We start from the raw sequence: 24,773 nt of genomic DNA, 5'->3' as shown, positions 1-24,773 counted from the left end.
TCTTCTGAGGGGAACGGAGGCACCCATCTGTCGCCCTGACAGTTCATCTCGAGAGGTATGCTGTCTGCCAGGGGCCCGTATCCGAGATGTTACGGAGGCATTGTCGAGGATTATCTGGCCCTCTGACTACTACCCCATGCTACTCATCCACGTGGGCACAAATGATACTGCCAGGTGTGACACTAAGCGGATCAAGTGTGACTACAGGGCTTTGGGAGTACGGGTGAAGGAGTTTGGAGCGCAGGTGGTATTCTCTTCTATCCTTCCTGTCAAAGGTAGGGGCCCGGGCAGAGAGAGGTGCATCCTGGAGGTGAATGCCTGGCTGCGACGATGGTGTCACCAGGAGGGATTCGGCTTCCTTGATCACGGGGTGCTCTTCCAGGAAGGACTGCTTGGCGGAGATGGAGTTCACCTTTCCAGGAACGGGAAGGCCTTGTTTGGACACAGACTGGCTAACCTTGTGAGGAGGGCTTTAAACTAGGTTTGTCGGGGGCAGGTGAGCAAAGCCCACAGGTAAGTGCTGAATGTGCGGGACTGGGAGATGGGTTGGAAATGGGGGGGACTACAGCCTATAATGGCAAGGAGAAAGGAGGGTCAGGGCACAACAGGGAGGCAAGATCAAATCAGTATCTTAGATGCCTATATACAAATGCGAGAAGTATGGGTAATAAGCAGGAAGAACTGGAATTGCTAACCAATAAATACAACTATCATTGGTATTACAGAAACCTGGTGGGATGGGACGCATGATTGGAATGTTGGTACGGAAGGGTACGGCTTGCTCAGGAAGGACAGGGAAAAAAGGGAGGAGGGGTTGCCTTGTATATTAAAAATGTACACACTTGGACTGAAGTGGAGATGAACGTAGGAGATAGCTGTGTAGAGAGTCTCTCGGTTAAGCTAAAAGGGGTAAAAAACGAGGGTGATATCATGCTAGGAGTCTACTACAGGCCACCTAGCCAGGTGGAAGAGGTGGATGAGGCCTTTTTTAAACAATTAACAAAACTATCCAAAGCCCAAGATTTGGTGGTGATGGGGGACTTCAACTATCCAGACATATATTGGGAAACTAACACAGCGAGGCACAGGCTATCCAATAAGTTTCTGGACTGCATTGGAGACAACTTTCTGTTTCAGAAGGTTGAAAAAGCTACCAGAGGAGAAGCTGTTCTGGATTTGGTTTTAACAAATAGGGAGGAACTAGTTGAGAACTTGAAAGTGGAAGACAGTATAGGGGACAGTGACCACGAAATAATAGAGTTCATGATCTTAAGGAAAGGTAGAAGGGAGACCAGCACAATTGAGGTAATGGATTTCAGGAAGGCAGATTTTGATAAGCTCAGAGAACTTGTAGGTAAGGTCCCATGGGAAGCAAGACTGAAGGGAAAAACAACTGAGGAGAGTTGGAAGTATTTCAAAGGGACGTTGTTAAGGACCCAAAAGCAAACAATTCCGCTGTGTAGGAAAGATAGAAAATATGGCAAAAGACCAGCTTGGCTTAACAAGGAGATCTTGCATGATCTCAAAATAAAAAAAGGAGTCATATAAAAATGGAAACTAGGACAAATAACAAAGGATGTATATAGGCAAGCAACACGGGAATGCAGGGGCAAGATTAGAAAGGCAATGGCACAAAATGAGATCAAACTAGCTACAGGCATAAAGGGAAACAAGACCTTTTATAAATACATTAAAAGCAAGAGGAAGACCAAGGACAGGGTAGGCCCACTGCTTAGTGAGGAGGGAGAAGCAGTAACAGGGAACTTGGAAATGGCGGAGATGCTCAATGACTTCTTTGTTTCAGTCTTCACCGAGAAGTCTGGAGGTGTGCCTAACGTAGTGAATACAAGCAGAGAGAGGGTAAGTTTAGAAGATAGGATACACAAAGAACAAGTTAAAAATCACTTAGGAAAGTTAGATGTCAGCAAGTCACCAGGTCCTGATGAAATGCATCCCAGGATACTCAAGGAGCTGATAGAGGAGGTATCTGAGCCTTTAGCTATGATCTTTGAAAAATCATGGCAGACAGGGGAGATTCCAGAAGACTGGAAAAGGGCAAATATTGTGCCCATCTATAAAAAGGGGAATAAGAACAACCCAGGAAACTACAGACCGGTCAGTTTAACGTCTGTCCCAGGGAAGATAATGGAGCAGGTAATTAAGGAAATCATATGCAAACACTTGGAAGGTAATAAAGTGATAGGGAATAGCCAGCATGGGTTTGTGAAGCACAAGTCATGCCAAACTAATCTGATAGCTTTCTTTGATAAGATAACTAGCCTTGTGGATAAGGGAGAAGCGGTGGATGTCATATACCTAGACTTTAGTAAGGCATTTGATATGGTCTCGCATGATATTCTTATTGATAAACTAGGCAAATATAACTTAGATAGGGCCACGATAAGGTGGGTGCATAATTGGCTGGATAACCGTAGTCAGAGAGTTGTTGTTAACGGTTCTAAATCCTGCTGGAAAGGGATAACAAGTGGAGTTCCTCAAGGGTCTGTTTTGGGACACGTACTGTTCAATATCTTCATCAATGATGTAGATATTGGGATAGAGAGTACGCTTATTAAGTTTGCAGATGATACCAAACTGGGTGGGGTTGCAACTTCTTTGGAGGATAGGGACATAATTCAAAATGACCTTAGCAAGTTAGAGAAATGGTCAGAGGTAAACAGGATGAGGTTTAATAAAGAGAAATGCAAAGTGCTCCACTTAGGAAGGAACAATCAGTTCCATACATACAAGATGGGAAGCGACTGTCTAGGAAGGAGCATGGCGGAAAGGGATCTAGGGGTCATAGTGGACCACAAGTTGAATATGAGTCAACAGTGTGATGCTGTTGCAAAAAAAGCAAATATGATTCTAGGTTGTATCAACAGGTGTGTTGTAAGCAAAACTCGTGAAGTCATTCTGCCGCTCTACTCTGCACTAGTTAGGCCTCAGCTGGAGTACTGTGTCCAGTTCTGGGCACCACATTTCAAGAAAGATGTGGAGAAATTGGAAAGGGTACAGAGAAGAGCGACAAGAATGATTAAAGGTTTAGAGAACATGACCTATGAAGCCAGGCTTCATGAACTGGGCTTGTTTAGTTTGGAAAAAAGAAGATTAAGGGGGGACATGATAGCGGTTTTCAAATATCTAAAAGGGTGTCACAAGGAGGAAGGCGAAAATTTGTTCCTCTTGGTTTCTGAGGACAGGACAAGGAGTAATGGGCTTAAAGTGCAGCAGGGGAGGTTTAGATTGGACATTAGGAAAAAATTCCTAACTGTCAGGGTGGTCAAATATTGGAATAAATTGCCAAGGGAGGTGGTGAAATCTCCCTCTCTGGAGATATTTAAGAACAGGTTAAATAGACATCTGTCACGGATGGTGTAGACGGAGCTTGATCCTGCCTTGAGGGTGGGGGGCTGGACTCGATGACCTCTCGAGGTCCCTTCCAGTCCTATTATTCTATGATTCTAATGTATTTACAAAAAGTCTTCTTGTTAATCTTGTGATTAAGCCATCTTGTGTCCTCTGGGGCACCTGGTGCTGGCCTCTGTGGGCAGACAGGCTACTGGACTAGATGGACCTTTGGTCTGACCCAGTACGGCCATTCTTATGTATCCATAACTCTCATACAGTTGTCTTTGCACTTCTAAAACACCTACCACCATTGTACATAAGCACTTTATATTTTCAAGTATGCATTGTATAGACATAGATCCTCTAATTAGTACAATAGATCCTCTAATTATCATTAGCCCTATTATACAGATGGGAAAACTGAGGCACAGATTGCTGGTTACTGGCATACCAGGATTAGAACTCAGGACTTCCTAATTCCATGATGAAGCCACAATACCTCTCTATGATGCTCATCTTCCCATGAGCTCCCTTTGACGATGGCTAGTATTCACAGATCTATTAATGTGTTTTATCCCTTTAACCATATGTTCACCCTTGCCTTTACATCCCTTCCTTGAATCATCTGTGATAAATGGGAATGCCATGGAACTATTAAATAATTTCAGTGTTCCAATGCTGGCACTGTTCCATGTGCATACACTTAAGGATTTCAATGAGAGTCCTACAAACAGAGCATCGGATGCATCCAGCCATGTTAGACTTCAGCTTGAGTATCCTGGCACAGAGAATGATTTTTGCACAGAAAGTGGGAGATACCTGTGATGATGATTGAGTTGTTGGAACTGGCTCTGTGACCTGGATATGCTGCACCTGGATGGCATGCTGGGTGTACGTCTGGGGATCATGAAGCTGTCCGACATCCACCGTGGAATGCTGGGACTGGTGAGGTGAGGTAGCCTGGGAAAATCAGACCAGAGCTGTAAATTGTGTACTCTCTGGGGCAGGCACTGTGTCCACCTTCGAGTTTGCCATAGTGCTTAGAGCAATGGGGCCATGATCCTGATGGGGACCTCTGCGCATTATCACAGCACACATATTAAATAATAAACATCAATTGAAAAATTATAATTTGCCTGCATTACAACAGGGAATATTACTAGCTGGTAAACAGGGCTAAAAAATTACTTTGTAATGGAAGGTAAATGAGAAATGTAGTGGTGTGAAAAGACAATTCTCCAATTATTAAATTAACTGATTTAAAGGTGCCAATTATCACAGCATCTGAATGCCTCACAATCTATTCACACAATGCTCAGGTGAGGCAGGGAAGTACATTTTACAGATGGGGATCCCTGGCACAGAGAGACGAAGAGAACCCTATACTACGAAATTAAATCGACCTACATTAGGTTGATGTATAGCCACCACAGTAATTAAATTGCTTCTGCATGCCTACACTACACTCCTTATGTCTGCGGTGCACGTCATCACTAGCAGCACCCACACCAATTTAACTGTCACAGCAGGTTTTCATGGGATGGCTTCTGAAAGGCGGCACTGGTCAATGTAAGCAATGCATTGTCTACAATGACACTGCATCAATCTAACTATATCAACTTACATGCTGTGTCTCTCGCGGAAGTGAGGTTGTTAAGTCGGTGCACTGGGCAAGTTACGTTTGTGAGAGTGACATAATTGCAGACGCTTACAGAGGTAGGTTGACACTAGCTACTTTACATTGACCCACCCTGAAGTGTCGACTTGGGCTATGTGATCTTCCCAAAATTACAAACCAGAGACTGAAAGTTTCAAGTCCTAGACTAGTGCCCTAACCACTGGACCATCCTTCCTCTCTGTAAAAGTATGTGTTCATATATTCCAGAACTGCATATACATGATCTGACTGGATATAGATCTATAATGGGGGAAAGAAAAGTGAAATTTCCAGTGCCTCACTTATTAAAGACTCATAAGGTCCCTACCTTCTACTTAATTATATTAATTTAATTAGAGACATCACATCTTGTTAAAACCTATGCAAAGCTGCAGGCATCAGACTCTCAGTAGCTGAATCATTAAGACTTCATCAGTTCATGTCAAATAGTGCTATTATTTAAACCATTGTTATCAAGAGGTGTAGCTCAAAATGAACAACAAATGGACACCAAATACAGGCAGTCCCCGGGTTACGTGGATCCGACTTACATCGGATCTACTTACAAACGGGGTGAGGCAACCCCGCACTAGCTGCTTCCCCCCAGCAGACCAGGGAGACGCGGAGCGGCTTTTCTCAGCAGACACCTCAGCTTGAGAATAAAGGACTGAGGGAAGTGAGGTGTGGGAGAATAAAACTGAGCTCTGGAAAAATGTTTGGCTAGAGTTTCCCCTACAGTATGTACCAGTTCTGACTTACATACAAATTCAACTTAAGAACAAACCTACAGTCCCTAACTTGTACGTAACCCGGGGACTGCCTGTAGCTCCCCATTTCAGGCTTAAATATAAGCTGTGTGCACCCAAGCAATCAGAGGCTAAAGGGTTTAAAGGAGCTGTTCTGATGACTACGGAAGCTATTTGAAATCCATTTCCATAGCTCCATTAATCCAGTTATGCTCTTTATTTATATTTAAGGGGGTTACCGAATGTCACAGAGGACGAATACTGCAAGAGTTCATACAAAAGGAAAGCAAACACTTTCCAAATGTTCAGATTTGGGCTCCAATTCTCTGTGCAAAAAGAAGTTTGAATTGCTCCTTCCTACCGCAGAAGTGGGTCAGCTATTGGCCCATTTTGTAAACTCCTGAGGGGGAGCCTCACAAGCAGCAGACTGCAACATTTTTTTTCAAGTATTCAAAACTGTGGTGTCTCTTAAGCTTGGGGAGAGATATAAGATACATCCTCACTAGATCACCTACCTGGGCCACTTGCACAACCTGCAGCTGTATGTGCTGGGGTTGCTGCAGGCCAGCTGTGGGTTGTGACACAGGGATGTACTGGATTCGTTGATAATCTCCCTGTGGGGTTCGATAGTCTGTCGTCAGGGTCTGGGACAGTTCTGTCATTGCTTGTGTCAACAGATCTGTTGTCTGATGGAGAAAGGCAGATCAAGCATCATGCAGCGTTATCTCTTGTGCTGAACACTTTGCATGTTTGTACTTAACCTGTTCTAAACCACTGAAGCCTAGTTAATAATTTACAAGAGCTTACTGAGTGTAGAGCTCCGCTTCATAAGATTCTGTCAGCTATCAGGACCAGTGGGAGTACTCTGTCCTGAATCGTGGGGGACCCATATTTTCACACACACTCTCTTCCCTTACCATTGGCAGGAGGGACAAGGTATTGATATGGGAAGGAACTGTACTGTCTCCCAGGTTGAATTATTATTATTTCGTGCAGTGGTGCTCAGCTTTTAACTGCTGATGGACCAGCTTACCAAAGAATGATGTTTCAGACAACCACAAAATAATCACATCTTGTGATGGTGAGTAAATGTGCGAGAACAGTTCATAGATACCTGGGCTGTGTCTACACTGGCCCCTTCTTCGGAAGAGGCATGCTAAATTTCTAACTTTGGAATAGGGAAATCCGCGGGGGATTTAAATATCCCCCGCGGGATTTAAATAAACATGGCCGCCGCTTTTTTTCCGGCTTGGGGAAAAGCCGGAAAAGAGCGTCCAGACTGGCGCGATCCTCCGGAATAAGGCCCCTTTCCGGAGGATCTCTTATTCCTACTTCAGATATACTCCTACTTCAGGTAGGAATAAGAGATCCTCCGGAAAAGGGCTTTATTCCGGAGGATCGTGCCAGTCTGGACGCTCTTTTCCGGCTTTTCCCCAAGCCGGGAAAAAAGCGGCGGCCATGTTTATTTAAATCCCGCGGGGGAAATTTAAATCCCCCGCGGATTTCCCTATTCCAAAGTTAGAAATTAGCATGCCTCTTCCGAAGAAGGGGCCAGTCTAGATGTAGCCATAGAGTCTAAGGCCAGAAGGGACAATTATCATCATCCAGTCTGAAATCCTATCTAATACAGGCCAGAAACCTGCCAGAATTATTCTTAGAGCAGTTCTCATAGAAAAACGTCCGGAGTTGATCTAAAAATTCCCCATGATAAAGACTCCACCATGACCCTTGGTAAGTTGCTCAAATGGTTAATTATTCTCACTGTTAAAAATGTATTCTTTATTTCATGTCTGGATTTGTCTAACTTCAGCCTCTAGCCATTGGACTGTATTATTCCGTTCCCTGTTAGACTGAACAGCCTGTTATTAAAATTTTGTTCCCCACACAGCTACTTACAGACTGTGATCAAGTCACCTAAACCTTCTCTTTATTCAGCTAACTCAGGGATCTCAAACGCCCAGCCTGTGCAAAACATCTATTTACAATAAAGCCTGGGAGTCTTCCCGCAACCCTGCCCGTTCCTGTCACCACCCTCCATGGGATATGGCCTCAAGAAGTACTTGGGGAGGGAACTGGTGCAGGGCAGCAGCAACAGTGGGACCCCTAAGTCCTCCCCACGGTGCTGACAGCTGTGGGGAAATGGAGTGCACTCGGCACATGCATGCACGCATTCTTTGTTTGCACCCAGTTTACCAAGCATTGACCTATTCTCTTCATTATCGACCACTGACTCAATTTTAGTGTGTCCGATGAAGTATGTGTGATGGAAACCCGCCATGCTTTATGAAAAATGGACACATGGACATAAATATTCATAACTCAATTTGCTTTGAGCAAATTATTTCATGTAACCTATCAACCTTCATTTCATAATCCACTGGGTCTGTTTATCTTATTTTGGTTATGTATCAATCTTGTGTATTAAATTAGACATGTGGAGTAGGGAATACTTTATGATTTTTGAATGTGTAAATGGAAAGCCATCAAGGGTAATTCTACTACTGGGAGACCTCATAGAATCACAGAATCGTAGAACTGGAAGAGACCTCAAAAGGTCATCAAGTCCAGCCCCCTGCTCTAGGCAGCACCAATTCCAACTAAATCAACCCGGCCAGGGCTTTGTCAAGCTGAGACTTAAACACCTCTAGGGATGGAGACTCCACTACTTCCCTAAGTAACCCATTCCAGTGCTTCTCCACCCTCCTAGTGAAATAGTTTTCCTGATATCCAACCTGGACCTCTCCCACCACAACTTGAGACCATTGCTCCTTGTTCTACCATCTGTCACTACAGAGAACAGCCTCTCTCCATCCTCTTTGGAACCTCCCTTCAGGAAGTTGAAGGCTGCTATCAAATCCCCCCTCACTCTTCGCTCCTGCAGACTAAACAGACCCAAGTCCCTCAGACTCTCCTCATAACTCATATGCTCCAGCCCCCTAATCATTTTGGTTGCCCTCCGCTGGACCCTCTCCAATGCGTGCACATCCTTGTTGTAGTGGGGGGCCCAGAACTGGACACAAGACTCCAGATGTGGCCTCACCAAAGCCGAATAAAGGGGAATAATGACATCTCTGGATCTGCTGGCAATGCTCCTCTTAATGCAACCTAATATGCCATTAACCTTCTTGGCTACAAGGGCACACTGTTGACTTATATCCAGCTTCTCATCCACTGTAACCCCCAGGTCCTTTTCTGCAGAACTACTACTTAACCGGTTGGTCCCCAGCTTGTAACTATGCTTGGGATTCTTCCGTCCCAAGTGCAGGACTCTACACTTGTCCTTGTTGAACCTCATCAGATTTCTTGTGGCCCAATCCTCCAATTTGTCTAAGTCATTCTGGACCCTATCTCTGCCCTCAAGCGTATCTACCTCTCCCCCTAGGTTAGTGTCATCCGCAAACTTGCTGAGGGTGCAATCCATCCCCTCATCCAGATCATTAATAAAGATATTGAACAAAACCGGTCCTAGAACCGAACCTTGGGGCACTCCACTAGAAACCGACTGCCATCCTGACATCGAGCCATTGATCACTACCCGCTGGGCCCAGCCTTCTAGCCATCTTTCTATCCATCTTACCGTCCATTTATCCAATCCACATTCCCTTAACTTGCTGGCAAGAATATCGTGGGAGACCGTATCAAAAGTCTTGCTAAACTCAAGCTATATAACATCCACTGACTTACCCCTGTCCACCGAGCCAGTTACCTCATAATAGAAGTTAATCAGATTGGTCTGGCACGACTTGCCCTTTGTGAATCCATGCTGACTATTCCTAATCACTTTCCTCTCATCCAAGTGCCTCAAAATGGATTCCTTAAGGATCCCTTCCATGATTTTTCCAGGAACCGAGGTAAGACTGACCGGCCTATAGTTCCCTGGATCGTCCTTCTTCCCTTTTTTGAAGATGGGCACTACATTTGCCTTTTTCCAATCATCCGGGATTTCTCCCGATCTCCACGACTTTTCAAAGATAATAGCCAAAGGCTCCTCAATGACAGTTGCCAACTCTCTCAGTACCCTCGGATGCACTAAGTCCGGACCCATGGATTTATGTACGTTTAGCTTTTCTAAATAGTTCCTAACCTGTTCTTTACCCACCATGGGCTGTCCATCTTCATCCCATCTTGCGTCACTTAGTGCATTAGTCTGGGAGCCCACCTTGTCCGTGAATACAGAGGCAAAGAAAGCATTGAGTACTTCAGCTTTCCCCACATCATCTGTCACTAGGTTACCTCCTTCATACATTAGTGGCTGTACACCCTCTCTGATCACCTTTTTCTTGTTAACATGCCTGTAGAAACCTTTCTTGTTATCCTTCACATCCTTAGCCAGTCGTAATTCCATTTGCGCTTTCGCCTTCCTGATAACCCCCGGCATTCTCGAGCTGTACATTTAAACTCCTCCCTGGTCATTTGTCCAAGTTTCCACTTTTTGTAAGCTTCCTTTTTGTGCTTAAGTTCATCAAGGGTTTCCCCTGTAAGCCAATCTGGTCTCCTACCATGTTTGCCTCTCTTGCTATACGTCGGGATGGTTTCTTTCTGTGCCTTCAATAAGGCTTCTTTAAAATACTGCCAGCTGTCCTGGACGCCTTTCCCCTTCATGTTAACATCCCAGGGGATTCTGCCCATCAGATCTCCGAGGGAGTCAAAATCTGCTTTTGTGAAGTCCAAGGTGTGTATTTTACTACTCTCCTTTCTTCCTTTGGTCAGGATCCTGAAATCTACCATCTCATGATCACTGCTTCCCAGGTTGTCACCCACCGCCACTTCCCCTATTAGTTCCTCCCTGTTTGTGAGCAGAAGGTCAAGCTGCGAACGGCCCCTGGTCGGATCCTTCAGCACTTGTGGAAAGAAGTTATCCCCAACATTCTCCAAAAACTTCCTGGATTGCCTGTGTACTGCCGTATTGGTTTCCCAACAGATGTCAGGGTGATTAAAGTCCCCCACGAGAACCAGGGCTTGCGATCTGGAAGCTTCGCTCAGTTGTCTGAAGAAAGCCTCATCTACCTCATCCACCTGATTCGGTGGCCTGTAGCAGACACCAACCACAACATCACTGCTGTTGTTTGCCCCTTTAAACTGAACCCATAGACTTTCAACAGGTTTTTCTCCCTCTTTATACTGGAGTTCTGAGCAATCATAGTGCTCTCTTAGGGTACGTCTAGACTACAGGCTTCTGTCGACAGAAGTTTTGTCGACAGATACTGTCGACAAAACTTCTGTCGACAAAGAGCGTCTAGACTACATTGAGTTCTGTTGACAAAGCAAGCTGCTTTGTCGACATGGTAGTGTGGACGCAAAGGACAGTTTACATGCAATAACACCTTCTGTCGACAGAAACTCTGCCGACAGAAGGCGTTATGCCTCGTAAAATGAGGTTTACCAGCGTCGACAAAACTGCTGAGTTCTGTCGATGTTATGTCGACAGAACTCAGCGGTAGTGTGGATGCAGGTATAGTTTTGTCGACAAAAGTCCACTTTTGTCGACAAAACCCTGTAGTCTAGACACACCCTTACATATAGTGCAACTCCTCCTCCTTTTCCCCCTGCCTGTTGTTCCTGAACAATCTATACCCTTCTATGACAGCGCTCCAGTCATGCGAGTCATCCCACCAAGTCTCTGTTATCCCAATTAAATCATATTTCTTGGTCTGGGCCAGGGCCTCCAGTTCTTCCTGGTTGTTGCCCAGGCTTCTCGCATTAGTGTACACTTCAGACAACCAGTTGATTGTCCTATCTTCTCCATTCGAAACATGGGTCCTCCTTTCTTGCCCCTTCCTCTCTGCATTTCTTCCCGGTATCCGACTTTCCCACTCCCCTCAGAGTTTTGGTCACCGTCACCCGACAAACCTAGTTTAAAGCCCTCCTCACTAGGTTTGCAAGCCTGCCCGCGAAGATGCTCCTTCCTCTCATCGTTAGGTGGATCCCATCTCTTCCTAACAATACTTGTCCCTGAAACAGAGTCCCATGGTCGAAGAAACCAAAGCCCTCTCTGCGACACCACCTACGCAACCACGCATTTACATCCTCAATTCGACGATCCCTGCCTAGTCCTTTCCCTTCAACAGGGAGGATGGACGAGATCACCACTTGCGCTCCAAATTCTTGGATCCTTCTTCTCAGCGCTACATAATCCGCAGTAACATGCTCAAGGTCATTCTTGGCCGTATCATTAGTTCCCACGTGGAGAAGCAGGAAGGGGTAGCGATCCGAAGGTTTGATCAGCTTGATAAGCCTCTCAGTCACATCCTGAATGCGAGCTCCTGGTAAGCAGCACACCTCTCAAGATTCCAAGTCCGGACGGCAGAGGGATGGCTCAGTCCCTCTTAGGAGGGAGTCTCCGACCACCACCACCCGTCATTTCTTTTGGGGGTAGTGGCCGTGGAACCCCCATCCCTAGGACTACGCATCCCATGCCTTCCAGTAGATGGTGTTCCCTTCTGGTTTCTTCCTTGTGAGGTCCCTTCCAGAGCTTTCAGCACTGCAGAGCCTGTGGAGAGAGCTTGAAAGCGATTGCTTACCTCTATAGCATCGGGGGATTCCCGTGCTCGCCTTTTTCCCCTTCGAGAAGTTACATGCTGCCAGTTCTCTTCCTGGTCACGTACTGCCCTCTCTGGCTCCTCGGCCTGCCGTGCTTGAAGGATTAAATGCTGCCTTCTATCGAGGAAGTCTTTATCCTCTCTGATCGAGTGTAGGGTCGACACTTGGGCCTCCAGTCCTCTAATTTTTTCTTCTAAAATGTCGAGCAGCTTGCTCTTGGTGCAGATGAAATCCGTTCTTTCTTCGGGGAGGAAGACAAACATGGCACACGCTGTGCAGGTAACAGCAGCAGACCCATCACCATCCATCGCTGCTGTCCTGGAGAAGGGATTTAAAAAGAAAGGCAAGAGAACCTCCCGCCCTTCCCAACTCCCTCTCTAAACTCCCTGTTAGCACTCACCTGTTTGCAAGCTCCTTGGTCGCTTGCCCACTGCCTTATAAAGCTCTGGAGTGCCTGAAAGCCCCTCCCCCTACCAAGGGTCAGCCAATCAGCAGAGGCTTCTAGAATTCAAACTTTAATTAGAAGCCAACAGTTTCCACCTGCCAATCATAGCACAAACTCCATCAAGGGGAGGGGGAGGGCAATGGGGAAGTGGTTAAAAAAAAAGCCTCACTCTCAAACACGGGAAAAACAAACAAAGAAAGAAAGAAAGAAAGAAAGAAAGAAAGAAAGAAAGAAAGAAAGAAAGAAAGAAAGAAAGAAAGAAAGAAAGAAAGAAAGAACACACACCACTACACACCAACAAACACAAGCTCAGCACACAGCAAGAAAGCCCCAAACACAACACACATTTCCCTCAAGAGTCCTGTATCTGCTTCTCCTTTACCTGGAGAACTCCCTCTCTAAACTCCCTGTTAGCACTCACCTGTTCTCACCTCAATGTCTGGGCAATCATATGCAAATGGCCTTTTGTCCTTAAGTCTTAGCAGTAGTTAACAGGGAGAGGCTAGGGGACTCCCTCTACCATGGCTACTCAACACTGGCCATAGGCCACATGTGGCCCGTGTCCTGTTTGTTTGTGGCTCAAGTGTTGTTTGGGTTTATGCAGGGCTCAACATGTGGCCCACGGGTGGGATCCTTTGAACATGGCCTCCATTGGAACTCACTCCACTATGGTGAGGCATCTCCCAGGTGGGGTGAGCACTGAAAGACGCAAGCAGATGAGCTGGCTGGAACGACTGGGTACAAGGTGTCAGCATTTCTAGCCCCCAGAGAGGAGGTACCAGGAGCACTGTGTGAAAGAAGCTATTTGCATATATATATTTGCATGTCTATGCAACCACACTTAAGTTGTGGCCCTTGCCATGTGCTGTGCGGCCCTTGGCATTGTGGCCCCTGGGGCTTCCAAAGTTGAGTAGCCCTTCCCTATACAATAAGGGAATTCTTTAAAAAGAATAGGAAGGTAGGAGTCTTTTGTCTTTGGCTGGCTGGACACACCCGAGGAGGGTGAACCAGAGACCCCACGGGAAAGGGAGATGACTCTGGTTTGGAAGGCAGATGGAACAGAATCAGTTTTTTTAGGGTGAGTTTATAGTAAGTTTGTGCTGAGGATTTAGTGTTAGAATTAGCGAAGCATTTTTTGGAGCTTCAGGGGGTAACCGAGTTACAGAAAAAAACAACAAATGGTCTGATAGCACTTTACAGACTAACAAAACATGTAGATGGGATCATGAGCTTTAGTGGGCACAGCCCACTTCTTCAGATGACCAGAGTTATGAGTTGGGGATATGAAAACTCGAAATAAATAGGAGAGGGGAAGGGAAAGGGGGAGAAAAAAAGAGGAGGGTGAGAGACAGAGCATCAGTAAGTATCTGGAGAATGGGTACTTAAATCTAAGCAGATAAAAATCGAAATCAATAGATAGATTCCTAAAACAGGAAGGATACCACTGAGGGAGCTGTTAGCACCTTCAATGGTTATTAAGTAGGTAGAGTCCCCACCAGCCCATATCACGATTGAGTCCATTGGCATGTGAATTGAATTTGTGGATGAACTGGGATTCCAGGGCTTCTGATCTGTGTTTCCAGGTTGAATAATCATTTCTCCAAACATGTTCCAGTTACCCTATCTACCTGACAAAAGCAGTGCTGCTCTCTGCCACTAATTTACTAAACATGAAGAAACAATTAACACTTGGATAATCCGATGAATCAAGCCAGATGCATCAGAGTCATGGACTGTGTTTGTACAGTGCCTAATACAATACAGTCTTGGGCTCTGACTATGGCCTCTAACTCTATGATAATATAAATAATAACAGTAATAATGGATGAGTTTGCTCTCTCTCTCAAGCACATTATAGTCATTGTTACTTATTGTTTCCCTGAACAGTCTTAAAAAAAATGTGAAGTGTGGATGCCCATTTTTTTAAATGTTGCAGGAGAGTGGTCCTTTTCCAGTCAGCACCAAAAAGGAAACATAAGAACAATTTTCTGGTCTCTGCCATTTGCACCTTTGACAGCTGGAAGTGTTGTGGTGAAGGGGAGCTTATCTCTCTCAAAAACAGCCTAGCCAAATGATTAAGGCATGACACTGACTAGCTCAAACAAGATGGACGATGAGATTTTTTTCCCAAAGTGCTAAAATGATTTAGGAGCCCAAGGCCCATTCACTTTTCATTGGAACTTATGTTCCTAAGCCACTTAGGTGCTTTAGAAAATACCAGCTGGACAGAGACAGGAGAGGGTGGTATAAGGCTAGTTGGCATATCTTCAGATCTTCAAAACAGAGAAAAACAGAACCTCTAGGGGAATGAAAGTAAAGTGCACAGATTCATCTATAGAAGTGACCTATGAGAATGTCTCGACATAAGCCTTGTAATACCAAAGTGATGGGAGCCAAGCAAATGCTAATAATCATTATAATACAGGATACCTGACTATTTCACTTAGGCGGACTGATTACCATTCTTTGCATTCTTACCACAACAGTCTCTCCAGTAGCACTGTCCGTGGTTAAAACTGCAGGGGTGGAACTGATGACGGTTGCTGCCAAGGGTGTGTGTATCGTGTTGGGCAGCTGAGCAAACTCAGGGTGCTTCTTGCGAATGTGTTGTACCATCTTGGTCTGTGGAGGGGTGCAGAGAATAGGGTTACAGATATGACCATCATGAAAAGATCAGTTCCTTTCAGCTCTTTGCTCAGCCTGAATGATAAGCAACAAGCCTCAGACCATGCGACACTCAGGTCACCAGTGAGATAACACAAAGACCAGGGTGTTCATATTAATTAGACCTGCCTCATGCTGAGCTTTTGCCTTTTAAACTTCATGGCCCCATAGACGAACCTTCCTGTCACTGTCAAATGTTGTGAGTACCCATTCAGAAGAAAGCAGAAAGTCTCTACTATGTCTGACTTCTTCCCTCCTCTCTGGTAGTAACCCAGGTCATAAAAACACCCAGCAAAATGAACTTCAGGGCACAGGTTTGAAAAACCTATGGGCAAAATTCTCAGTAGTAGTCCTGATTTTGGATGCCTCAGAGTCTGGTTGTCCAACTTGGGACCCCCTGTCTCTGATTTTAACAGATGCTGAGCACCTGCAACAACCACTGTCTTCCAGTGGAGCTGTGAATGCTGTGAATGGAAGTGTGACCTCTGAAAGTCACACCCAACATGTCCCACGTGAGCATCTGAAATCTGCATCATGCAAAATGAGAGGCTACTCTGGATAATCTGGCTGCCAGTGTTTCAAAAGCAAGAAATACTGTGAGAGCTTGTACCATGTGAGGCCTGCTCTCAGAAAACCAGGAATTCATAAGGACTCAACCGTGGAAAAGGAAAAAATCCATTTGTTTCCACTCAGGCACCCAGGAGGAGCGCAAGTATGATTTCCTTTGGCTAAGGGCTTGTCCAGATGGGGATGTTTTCTGGAATATGGTATGGTATGAATGTAATGTGCTAAGCTATTCTGGAATAACACCCCATGTCAATACTTTTCTTTTGTATTAGGGATGGAAAAGAGTAGTCAATATAGAAGAATAGTTGAACAGCCTAGGCTTATCGGGTAGTCAAGTCAACTACTTGCATTCCCCTCCACACTGCTGCCTTTATATCAGAGGCAGTAAGGGAGTGGAGCAGGAGCCGGTGCTGGGGGGAGCTGGATTAAAAGCTGGGTCCCCCAGCATTGTCTCCACAGTGTGGGGGAGAGCCACTTACTACATTTAAAAGGCAGAGGTGCAGCAGTCGGGACCCAGCACAAATGGGGACAGAAGCAGTCCCTGTTCACGCCAGGTTCCCCGCTGCACCTCCCCGGCTTATCAACTAATCGAGTAGTCAACGGAAATTCCATCGAATAACTGATTAATCACATTGTTAATGCTCAGTTAGCTTCAAATCAGGAGTCTGATTCATGATGACAAGGCTGACCCCCTATGGATAGACTGCAAGTTCTGTCATGGAACACCACCACTGGGGAGGGACTCTGCTCTTAGGCAAGGAGGCATGCACAGTACCTTGCTACTATACTGCTTGGAGCAGTGAGGACAACAGACTGGTGGAGTAGCTATTGTGCCTGTGAGCTGGGTGTGAGTACTCAGCATGGGGTCTGGCTCTCCAGGTCCTGCTGGGCGCAGCTTCCGGATACTCGGAGGTAGCTCTGCACCGGGATGGTTCTTCAGGATATGGGCTTTGCGCTTGCTGGCACTCTTGTATACCTGTGAGGTAAAAAATGTGAATGACAGCAGAGTAACACCAATGGCAGTGCCCAAAACAGACAGTATTTGCGTGTCTCCATCCACAAAGTTCATGAGCCTCTTTTAACAGGTATTTGGACAACAGTTTTATAGGATATTTGTTTCGCTCTCTCGCTTGCTCTCTCTCTCTCCCTGCCCCATGCGTATCACTTTACCAGCCAGTGAGTTAACTATTTCCAGGAATGTACTAATTTTTTGACACTGCACAGAAACCCAGCTACTTAGGTCAGGAATTGAGGAGGAAAGCCTTATTAAATTGACACTCTGAGGGGAAATGCCATCAGAGACAGAATGTAATCTCCCAAGCTGGAATTTGCCTAGGCTAGAAGCATTAACATCCCTACTGCTCAAGCATCACTGGATAACTACGAGGGATCAACACGTCTGTTTTAAGTCTACTTTCTTTAGACACATCATAGGAGCTACACTTAGAGAAATAAAACAAAGTAATCTTGTATAATAAAACAAAAAGGAAGCAAGCTAAGCAAAATTCAAGAAGCATTCAGCAAGGAGTGGGATGTTCTGCTAAACCACAGGTAGGAGGCATCAGTGAAACACATCATGCAGGCATGAAAAGGTGGTGCAGCCTTTCCAAAGTAAATAAATGTCCATATCAGCAGGGGCGGATATAGGGCAGGGCGAACGGGGCGGCCGCCCCGGGCCCCGCGCTTCCGAAAGCCCCGCACATGCGCCGTAGCAAAGGGGGGGCCCCGCGGAATTATGCTGCCCGGGGCCCCGCAAAACGGTCATCTGCCCCTGCATATCAGAAACAGAGGTCAATCAGTATATGATTCTCAGAAAAAGCAGCATCTACCAAAGGCAAAGGAAAAGAGGTTGTAGGCTATACAGAACAATGGAAATCACTGGGATGTGGCTAAGAAATGGACAGGTCATTATGGTCTTGTCTGCACTAACCTCCTTCCCCCGCTCTCCCCAACCATCTAACCTACACAACTTCAGCTATGCAACTAGAGTAGCTGAAGCTGACATACTTACCTATTGACTGACTACTCTTCTCATCTTGGTGGAGTACTGCAGTCGATGGAAGAGCACTCAGAGATGGATTTATTGCGTCTAAGTAGACATGATAAATCAACTTCCAGTGGAGCAAACTGCTGCTGCATCGATCCACTGCACACGAAAACAAGCCCAATAAAATGGCTTCGGTCCAGATCCTTCAAGGCGAATGGGTGCATAATTCCCTTTGAGGATCTAGGCCTCAGAGCCTGCCTTTTACAAGTGCTGAGCACCCACATCTCCAGCAGAAGTCAAAAGGAGGAGTGGATGCTCAGTACATCTGAAAACCAGACCTTTAGTCACGTGGGCTCCAACAGTGCAAGAGCTTGTGATGTGTGAAACAAGGTGAGCCTAGGGAAGCTACAAAATGTGCAATCCTCTAATTAGACTGGCAATCTTCGATGCAGAGATAAGACACTGAGTCCTCAGAACAGGATCCAAACCAAAGAGGAGAAAAGCAGAATTAAAATGTTCAGTTTGCATCTAGTTGCCTTAGCTTCTTAATTTCTGCATGGACAGAGCTAGTACGAATGCAGTTAGCCATCTCAGATAGGTATTGTCTCAAGAAAATTACAAATCCTGCCACATGTTTATAAACAGAAATTGGTTACAGGAAGGTACAGGGCTGTGCTTTGATTGATGACTTTCTTACATACCTTATCACAGTACTGACAGAAGTAATCTCTGTTGGGTTTGATGATGGGCAGTGTTAGTTCTGGCACTTCCTCGATTTTCATGTCCGGATGTCTCTTTGATAAATGATTCACCTAAGAGAAAGAAGCAAATCAGAATAAGAGACTGTTACAGCTTGAAGCTAAATGATGGAACCTTCTCTTGATTATGAGGGTATGGATTCCCCAGTACAGTGCCCCTGAGCAAAAATGCAATGTTGCTACCTCGCAACACCAGGTCCATCTGATGGCACTGGAGGTTAACGTACATTTGTGGTCAGTTGCTGAAGGTTAACTTGGTCACTCTGCATCCCATTTCCAATTTCCTTGGCTGAAAGACCTGCTGGGAGCAAGGTGTTATCACCAGAAATCCTGCCTCCTGCCCCCAGCTATGTAACTCTTTATGAATAGACTTCACAACCAACTTGAGCCCCTGTGGTGTGCAATACAGATGTGTTTGCACAAGCTTTCCCTCCGTGGCAAAGGCTGGTGAGGTCTCTCATAGAAAGGAAAAAAAGGAGAAAAGAGAGAGAAATAAGAGCACGGACAGAAGAACAAAACCAAGTTTCTGGTAAATAATTAAGGAACATCTGGAAACTGAGTGGTGGATCCTTCCTGTCCCGTCTAGACTATGCAATTGTGTTACTCATCTCAGACTTGGTGCCCAGACAGCACTGTGTATTGTAAATCACAATGCTTATATTCCATGGGCACAGGCAAAAAAGAGGACCTATTGTAAGAATTGCAGTTCCTTCTCAGAATATCTCTGGTCTAATTACCTGAAATACGCAGGCATTTCTTTATATTCACTAAAGCTCAATACAAGAATTATATTAAGTCATAACAATCAACAAAAGTTCATCAGCAGAAATCTCAAGAAAATCTAGGGCATCAGGACACTAACCAGCATGCCTCTCCTCCGGAAGCCCATCATGCACAGTCGGCACTTGAACATGAAACTCTCGTAGTCAGTGGAAGCTATCCGAGGCTTGAAGGTTTTGGAGCGGCTGATTCGATCAGCTTTCTTAGCCTCTCTTTCTGGATTATGCATCCTTTGCATGTGCTCCCGGAGCTTGTCTTTCCTCTGTTTAAGGCAAGAGTCAGAGAGGAAGAAAAATAAACATTACAGCATTTGTTTGTTAAAAGAATGGCCAAAACGCACACCTGAGAGAGGTCTGTCTTAGACCTGTAATCTCTAGTGTGGAGCAGACTGCCAAGACTGGATGGAGCACGGCATGTTCTTCTGCTTCTGCAGGCTGCACTTCATTATTACAGAAGCTGACTGGAGAACTGGATCAGTAAGAAGCTACAGAATCTTTCATTTCTAGGATTATGACTGGCAGGCACTGAAAGCTGTTACTGGTTAATTCAGTGGTCTTTGTGAGATGAGCTGGTGGGTCTCAGTCTAACTCCAGTGGCATTGGGTTCCCATGACTACAAGTTGGCTCAAAATGTAACCCTTGATGGCAGAGCCCAATTGCTGACTCAGCTGTAAAGACCCAGCCTTCCCCACTCTAGTAATAGTCCCTCTAAGGCAGAGACTTTGCATCTCCACTGGCTTTATGTGGGTAGAGATCTCAGGGTGCTTCTTATAAACACATGCAAAATAAGGGGAAAAAACAGATGGCAGCTTTGTGCAATGCAAAGATGCACATATATCCATTTTTAGTTATCTCCCTGACTTCAGTGTTGCTGTACGTTTGTTCCACCCAACACTTTCCATTTAAGTACCTTTGACCTGCACTTTGCATTATGGTAACAATAGCTACTAGGGCTGATGTTATCCATACTGTAAAAATCTTTATAATAATAGCAATGTACTAATACATTGCATGTTTACACCCCCTGTCATCTAAAAATGCTTCACACACATTAAGTTATCTTGAAGTATCATAGATTCTATATTATTACACCTATTTTACAGATGGGGAAATTGAGGCCCCAAAATATTAAAATAACCTGCCAAAAGCCACACAGTAAGCCAAGATTACAGCTTGCAATGGAAACCTGGAGTCCCTCCCAATTCCTGGGCACAGCCCATTATACAATACAGCCACCCATAAACAGAGTGTTTCTGTCATTTTTCCTCTAAAATAACCTTTTTCCTAGGCAGCACGAATGCCATTGTTTTATTTGTCCTTCTAATTTGATGCTATGAACACGTTTTGCTACTCTTCTTATCTTTTCAGAAGCTGAGTCATCTTAATATTTTCATGCAGTGGGAACCAAACTCACAACATTATTGTAGTTTGGATATTACCTGAAATCTGACAAGTGTTTATTAGACTTTTGCTCTCACTTTCAAACTGTCCCTTTAAAAAGCTTTACAGCAGTTTAATTACATCTATTCTGTACTTAGAGTTGTAATTTTAGGATGAGATATCCATAGCCTCTCACTTATTTCTCCTGGTTTGCTGGAGATATTTGTTCATTGCTATCAGTAAAAAAGATTTCCTAAACCAAGTCATTGGGGGCACTTTGCATGGATCAGTGCATGCAATTAGCATGCAAGCCTACTAAGTCTACAGGTGCTGGCTACTTCTGTTTCTGGGAGGACAATCTTGCTGACAAAGAAGGGAGAAAACGCTGATCTGGTATTGCTCTCGGAACACCACAGCTCATTAGATACGTTACCTTGAACTGCTTGCCACAGGTGGAGCACAGGAAGTCCTTGCGGTCTGAGTGTCTCAGCATGTGGAGCCGCAGCTTATCAGGACGGCAGAAAGCCTTGTCACATTCCGTACACTGGTAAATCTTTTCAGAATGGAAGCTACGCACATGCTTCTTCACCTGGCAGTGAAGACCACAGAGAAAACTCAGAGCACTCAAGATATGATCACAGAACCATCACAGCTGCTCTAGGCAACTCTAGGGGGAGACTTGGTTACTACTGAAGCTCTTTTCTTTGGAGAGAATCCATCAGCACAAGAAACTGAACAACCTTGAATAACAGTTTCCAAGAGAACATTAGCAAAGCAGTTCCCTTGTGGTGATTTGGAATCCTATTCTCTTGCACATCTGGGCGATAAGCCAAAAGAGTTTTTTAGAGTTCTCTAGTCTGTTCTAGAGAAACCTCAATTCTTGCATGAAAGCAGTTAACCAGAATACTCGGGGTGCTGATAATAGCTTAACAGATGACAACAGTGTAATGAATGAATCTTCATATCTTTGTTACACATCTGTGTGGACATTTTGATCTCCCTAGGAATTGTTCTTGACATCACCTGCAATTGCATGATGGGGTATTTTAAAGACAATTAAAAAGGATGGCTGATGTAGTGGCAATGGTTTTATTAAACCAGCATCTTCAAGTTACATAGCTGATACTCATTCCCTCTGTTTCTTTGAAGGAAAGCTGAGAACACATTGTTTTGACCAGAAAGAATTGGGTGGCAGCTGCAGTATGGATGGGACGTAGGGAGCAATTCATTTTGAACATCTTCCTGTGTGGCTTCCTTTGCATGTTTTAGGAATGTCCTTTGCCTCATCAGGTGCACAGCAAGTTGTTTAATAAAACAGCTAAGGCTTGAAATTCCACATCCCAGCACTGAAGAGATCAGGACCTCTGATGCAATCCTTGTTTACCTCCTGCACCACTGGAGCTACTTGGTATCTATATTTGCTCCACAATAATTACTCCAGGAAGTAGACCATGATTTCTGATGCTTAATTCCCAGAGTGCCTGGACTTAATTGTTCATATAGCAGCATATGAAACAAAGTGGGGAAAATCTGGGAATCTTTCCCTTTCTAGATCAGCTTTGCTGGAAAATGGATGAGGGAGGTGCTAGCTTGTAGTTTGTTAACTAGCTTGTTGTTTTCTTTCTGCTCCATGTTAAGGGAGGCTGAATTATTTTCAGTGGAGGGGGCTGCATTAATAATCATCTCCATCTTTTCTTCTTTGGACTTTTAGATAATGCCTATCAGTTTCTGGATTTAGCACTTGACTGGAAACTGTATTTCCATGTGTATACTCTGGGTCAGAATAGCTTATTGAGATATATGGCATCTTCTTTATTTGTGTGAAGTGTAATGAATATATATAAAGCAAGTTTACATTCTTCTCACCAAACAAATTTCTATAATGACTTTCAACTAGAACAGAGGCGGGCAATAATTTCTGAAGGGGGGCCACTTTGGGAACTTCTGCAGTGGTTGCAGGCTACCCTGGAAGGGGCAGGGCCAGGAGACCCCCCCCACCCCCCCTAGGGATGGGGGAGCACATGAAGTCTTAGAGGGAACTGCTAGCTGTTTTGAACACTTGGTGTTTCCTATTGGTGCCTTATGCCCCTGGCAGGGGCAGGAGACTTTGCGTGCTTCCCCGTCCCCAGGTCTTAATTGGCCAGGGAGCAGGGGAGCGGCAGGGCAGCTGTGGGCCAGGAGCCCTTTCAATTTCTGCTGTTTAAAGGGCTCCAGCTCCAGGAACTTTGGGTATGTCTACACTACCCCGCTAGTTCGAACTAGGAGGGTAATGTAGGCATACCGCCCTTGCAAATGAAGCCCGGGATTTTAATTTCCCGGGCTTCATTTGCATAAGCGGGGAGCCGCCATTTTTAAAACCCCGCTGGTTCGAACCCCGTGCAGCGCGGCTACACAGGGCACGAACTAGGCTTCCTAGTTCGAACTACCTAGTTCGTGCCCCGTGTAGCCGCGCTGCACGGGGTTCGAACCAGCGGGGTTTTAAAAATGGCGGCTCCCCGCTTATGCAAATGAAGCCCGGGAAATTCAAATCCCGGGTTTCATTTGCAAGTGCGGTATGCCTACATTACCCCGCTAGTTCAAACTAGCGGGGTAGTGTAGACATACCCTGTCAGTCCTTTAAATAGCAGAAATTGAAAGGGCTTGCGCCTCCCTTGTGGTTCTCAGGCAATGCAGAGCGGCGGAGCGGGGAGCTGCCATGGGCCAGATGGAAGTGCTTGGCAGGCCAGATCCAGCCCACTGACAGCCTTTTGCCCAGCACTGATCTAGAAGGGCCCCACAAATTGCACAAAGAGGTTACATCACCCACCACTCAAATGCAGCTGCTTCTTGTTTGGAATGTGGGAATAAAGAGGAATATTGTACTTGACTGAATCTACAAGAGGAATTTAGGGAAGTGGAACATAGTGAAATGCTTTGGAATTACCATCCTGGAGTCAACAGCATTACTCCTGAAAAAAAGACTATGGGATTTAAATACATAAAACAGTTGAATAGGTAAGTTTAGCAGTTAGAGACAAGTAGGTATACATTCTGATGTGTACTGCATCCAGCAAGAGGGAAAAACCTGTTGTGCCATGCATCTTGAACAATCATATGCAATCAAGAATTCTGTTTCATGTTGTCCAAAAGACTGTACCAACAACACTGTGCCATGCTGGGGTATTGGCTCACTACTGACTCTGAGGGACAAGTGCCATCTACAAAAGAATGTTACCACTTCCTGCCATGCTGTCAGTTTTCCCCTCCAAGAACTGATCCCACTCATCTTGTAATCTGGCATGCATTACCCTGAATGGAAACAGTACTGAGAAGCATTACATGTGCCAGAGGCCTGGAAGCCACTGCTTGTGATCACCATGGCACTCACCTGGATAAAATCGGGAAAGCGCTTTTTACAGGTAGGGCAGGTGAAATAACCATCACTGACGTGGATTGCCACGTGATCTTTGAGCAGGTCCAACCGGTCAAAAGATTCAGGACAGAAAATGCAGGAATATGTTTTCTGGTCCAAGTGGAACTTCATATGACTTTCAAGAGCACCACTGTTGATAAAGCCCTTATTGCAGATGTCACAGGTCAGAGGGCAGTTCCCTTCCCGCCCATGGAACCGCAAGTGTTGATCTAGCTTGTCCTTCTCCCGGAACGCCTTCCCACACTGCAGGCATTTGAAGGGACGGAAGGATTTTCGGATAAACAGATGCTGAAGAGCTGCATTCTGAAAGACATACCCAAGGAAAACATCAGTGTTTATCATCACACGCAGATTTTACATACAAGTAATGTCAAAGGCCAGTGAGCCAGGATATTGAGTAGTTAGATCTCAAAAGACCCCTTTGGGGTGGAAATATATTATCTCCATTAGGGTGTGTCTAGACTACAGGGTCCACTTTTGTCGACAA

The 24,773-nt window shown here is 45.2% G+C and overlaps 1 protein-coding gene across 5 annotated transcripts in view; it reads right to left on the bottom strand.

The window, feature by feature from the left end:
* Positions 1–24,773, bottom strand: part of LOC102452223 (PR domain zinc finger protein 10-like) — a 103,318-nt gene that overhangs the window by 10,258 nt on the left and 68,287 nt on the right. For all 5 annotated transcript variants that reach the window (XM_075909729.1, XM_075909728.1, XM_075909727.1 and 2 more), the window contains exons 13-20: positions 24,242–24,589; positions 21,308–21,463; positions 19,578–19,757; positions 18,659–18,769; positions 16,746–16,946; positions 15,218–15,361; positions 6,270–6,440; positions 4,171–4,311 (exon numbers count right to left, since the gene is read on the bottom strand). In XM_075909729.1, coding sequence (XP_075765844.1) covers positions 4,171–4,311; positions 6,270–6,440; positions 15,218–15,361; positions 16,746–16,946; positions 18,659–18,769; positions 19,578–19,757; positions 21,308–21,463; positions 24,242–24,589 — 1,452 coding nt within the window. The remainder of the gene's footprint in view (positions 1–4,170; positions 4,312–6,269; positions 6,441–15,217; positions 15,362–16,745; positions 16,947–18,658; positions 18,770–19,577; positions 19,758–21,307; positions 21,464–24,241; positions 24,590–24,773) is intronic.

Source organism: Pelodiscus sinensis, chromosome 26, assembly GCF_049634645.1.
Source record: "Pelodiscus sinensis isolate JC-2024 chromosome 26, ASM4963464v1, whole genome shotgun sequence".
Lineage (NCBI taxonomy): Eukaryota > Metazoa > Chordata > Testudines > Trionychidae > Pelodiscus > Pelodiscus sinensis.
Note: the sequence above shows the minus strand (reverse complement) of the source record. Positions and strands in the feature narration are given on the sequence as shown.